The sequence below is a fragment of the Numida meleagris genome, chromosome 21 (assembly GCF_002078875.1).
Source record: "Numida meleagris isolate 19003 breed g44 Domestic line chromosome 21, NumMel1.0, whole genome shotgun sequence".
Classification (NCBI taxonomy): domain Eukaryota; kingdom Metazoa; phylum Chordata; class Aves; order Galliformes; family Numididae; genus Numida; species Numida meleagris.
The window spans coordinates 3220285-3223599 of record NC_034429.1 but is presented as its reverse complement, the minus strand read 5'-3'; the positions used below and the strand labels follow the sequence as shown (position 1 = coordinate 3223599).

Below are 3315 nucleotides of genomic sequence, written 5' to 3'. Positions count from 1 at the left end.
GGGGGGGGGGGTCAAGGGGCTTAAACTGTGGCATCTTGCCAGCAAACCAGCTGAGCTCCATCCAGCATTGTGCCACTCTGGTCAGGAGGATGGCAACGAGCTGCTCCGCAGCCACCGAGGTCTCACATCTGTTCCTCTCCCCCCGCAGTGGAGGCACCGCTGGAGCCCATGAGCGGCCTGGCTCTCTTCTTAATCGTCTTCTTCTCCCTCGTGGCCATCGTCTTCGCCATCGTCATCGGTGTCATTGTGTACAACAAGTGGCAGGAGCAGAGCCGGAAGCATTTCTATTGACGTGGGATCCCCCCGGGATGGCCCCCCCGTGGCCGCGGCGTGACGGACCGCCTCGTGGCGGGACCCCCGGTGTCCCCAGGGGCCGCGGTGGGGACGGCTGCTGTTTGACACTGGGCTCCAGGACTCCCCCAGCGCCGGAGGGGGCCCACGTTGTGCTGGGGATGGAGCCACTGTCCCCTGTGGGCCTGCTGGGAGCCGCAGCTCGGCCTTGGGAGCTGCTGGGGGCTGGCTCGCGGGGCGGTGGCGGCACGGGGACGGCTCTGCCATCACACGTGGCTGGAGATCACCACTTTGGCTGTGAAGTCCAAGCCCCGCTTTCCTTGCCCGATTCCTGCAATGACCCCTTTGCAGCGGTTCCGTTTCCGGGAGGGCTTTGCCAGGCTGTTCCCCTGCTCAGGCTGCTTCCGTCACCCACCCCGGGCCCTCTTTAGAGACCCTCCTGCTTTTTCTTCCCACCTCCATGCAACCCCTCCATCCCATCAGCCCCCAGCACTGGGTGTTCTGGGGACGCGCTGACCCTTTCCCCCACCCCGGGCAGGGTTTAACACCCCACTTTGCCTTTTCAATCCCTGTTTGCTGCTGCCCCGGGGCTCTCCTCTGTCCCCCTCCGGCATGCTGTGCCTCCCGTGCCCTCTGCATGTCGTCGCTTTGCTGCCTCTGAGGGCTCCGTGCTCCCCTTGGCTGCACCTCTCGGAGCCGCAGCCCTCGCTGCCTTTCAGGGAGTCCTGGTTTATTCCTACCTCAGTGACTGCTTCCTTCAGTGACTCCTCTCTGTGTTTCTCTCATGGGAAGGAACAGCGCGACCACCTCGGCCCCGGGGACCCCACTGAGCTCCTGCAGGTGCTCGTGTGGATTCAGGGGGCGATGGCAGAGGGTCCCCCCACAGGGACAGGAGCTCGGTGCGTCCCCAACAGCTCAGTGCCTCTGCATGGCAGCGCTCTGCTTGCGGGTGCCGTGGGGCAGCGCTATAGGAGCTGTGGTTTTGAGCCAGGTCGGGTCTCAGTGTGTGGGGAGCGGTGCCTTGTCGGCAGGACGCTTGTACTGGGGGGGCTGGAAGTTTGTTAGAGGTGGCTGAGCATTCGAGGGGGCTGGAAGGAAGGGCTGCTCTGGGCTGGGTTGCCTCTGTTGGTTTTGCCTGAGAGCCAGGAGTGAGACGGGTGCGCCTCTTCCCAGCACTGTAACGTGTCTCGGAATAAATGTCGGTGTGTGTGGAATAAATGTCGGGGTGTGCGTGTCACCGCTGATCTCCTTGTCCCGACCCCCCCCTCCCATCACGCTGCTCACAGAGCACGCCGCTTTGCCCGTCTCAACTCTGATTTTATTAAGGAGGTGACGTGGCAGCGTGGCATCCCCTCGGCGCTCCCTGTCCTTGCTGATGGACCCGGGCTGTCCTGTGGCCCCTCAGTGTTTGCTGCCAGCACCAAAGAGGTGCAGCCCCTGCAGCGGGTTCACCAGCTTCATGGCCATGTAACCCTGCAGGGAGGCACCGGGGTGGGGGGGCTCAGCACGGCGCTGTGGGCAGCAGGGGAGCGGGGTGGGGGGTCCTGCGCTCACCGGGGCGGAGTAGATGAAGCTGAGGAGCAGGAGGAGCAGCAGCAGCAGGGCCAGGGTCGCGGTGATGCGGCAGCGGTGCCGCTGCCAGACCGCGTAGCGCAGGGCACGCAGCGGGGCCCACAGCCACAGGAAGGATGAGTCCGGCCGCCTGCGGGACACGGAGCTGTGTCACCCCCCCGTCCCTCCCCCTCTGTGCCCTGTGGGGTCTGGGGGCTCACACGGGGGGCTGCAGGGTTGGGTACGTGTTGGGTTCCTCCCGGCCTTTCCCCGCTGGTCTCTCTTCTGCCTCTTTCTCATTGAGCAGCTCCAGGCTCAGCTCCAGCTTGCCCTACAGGAGCAGTAGGGGGTGGGTGTGGGGCACGGGGTGTGTGTGTGTGTGTGTCCCCAGCTCTGTCCCCTTCCCTGCCATACCGACAGGCGCTGCGTGCCGCCCTCGTGCACCGTGCAGGGCCACCATCCCCGCGCCTGCTTCTGCCGGAACAGGGAGAAGTGGGGGGGTCCTTGCGTCCTCCCCCAGGGCCAGGGGCTCGGCCGTGGTTTTAGGGCGCAGTCCTGCGGCCGCCGGGCTGGATGGGGCAGCCGGGTGAGCTCCAGCTCCAGGACTCCTGCGGGGAGAAGTGTCACCCCTGGGTGTCCCCACGGCCGCTCTCCCTTGGGCGGGGAGATGGGCTCTCACCCAAAAAATCGTCGGCCGAAAATTTGTCGTTGTCCCACACTTGGAGGATGAGCTTCGGGGGCAGCTTCAGCACGGTCTCATCCAGGCTCCAGAAATGCTCCTGCCCGGGGTGAAGGGAAGAGAAGGGGTCCCTCTCAGCCCCCAAAACCTCATATTCCTCCCCTTCTTCCCCCTCTTTCAGTGGGGCACAGCACCTTGCGGGGCAGCACGCAGCGCCGCTCGGCCACCAGGTACTGGAAGGGGAAGACGAAGCGCCAGTTGAAGCTGCCGTCGCCCTGCAGCGCGCGGTAGTGCACATCCGTCCTCTGCTTCTGCTCCTCCAGCCCATCCAGCCAGCTGTGCACCGCGGGGAGGGGGACACGGCTGTCCCCTCAGCCCCACCGCCTCGTTGCCCCGGCCCTGGGGACGTGGTGGTGACCCTGTGCTCACCCGGTGATGTAGATGTCGCTTATCTTCTGCCCCGCCGTGCTGATGTCGCCCGCGTCCACGTTGCGCGTGTTCCACACCACGCAGCGCAGCTCGTACCTGGGGGTGGGGGGAGGGGGGGGGGATGTGTCACCTCCCACCCCTGGGGACGTCCCCGTCCCACGGCGAGCGCTCACCTCTGGGGTTTGCGGGGAGTGATGTCCACGGGGGGCCCGGGGGGGCCGAGGCTGGCGGGGAAGATGTCCACCCACATCTGCACCTTGCCCTGTGCCACAGAGTGGACGTGCTGCCGCTTGTCCCCATGTCCCCAAGGTCTCTGTCGCCCACCCCCAGCATCCCGCCTTGTCACGGCGTCCCCATCACACTTG

General features: G+C 65.9%; 2 protein-coding genes across 3 annotated transcripts in view; one reads left to right on the top strand and one right to left on the bottom strand.

Moving 5' to 3' along the window:
• LMAN2L (lectin, mannose binding 2 like) overlaps positions 1-1509 on the top strand; it is a 7841-nt gene extending 6332 nt beyond the window's left edge. Inside the window, exon 9 of one of the 2 annotated variants that reach the window (XM_021374867.1) lies at positions 141-1509. In XM_021374867.1, the coding sequence (XP_021230542.1) occupies positions 141-291 (151 nt within the window). In that variant the 3' untranslated portion in view covers positions 292-1509. The remainder of the gene's footprint in view (positions 1-140) is intronic. The other variant, XM_021374868.1, reaches the window with a different exon arrangement.
• Positions 1644-3315, bottom strand: part of FER1L5 (fer-1 like family member 5) — a 16805-nt gene continuing 15133 nt past the window's right edge. Inside the window, exons 35-42 of the mRNA XM_021374715.1 lie at positions 3124-3212; positions 2951-3046; positions 2716-2857; positions 2522-2621; positions 2257-2450; positions 2064-2173; positions 1846-1993; positions 1644-1764 (exon numbers count right to left, since the gene is read on the bottom strand). Of these exons, the coding sequence (XP_021230390.1) occupies positions 1693-1764; positions 1846-1993; positions 2064-2173; positions 2257-2450; positions 2522-2621; positions 2716-2857; positions 2951-3046; positions 3124-3212 (951 nt within the window). The 3' untranslated portion in view covers positions 1644-1692. The remainder of the gene's footprint in view (positions 1765-1845; positions 1994-2063; positions 2174-2256; positions 2451-2521; positions 2622-2715; positions 2858-2950; positions 3047-3123; positions 3213-3315) is intronic.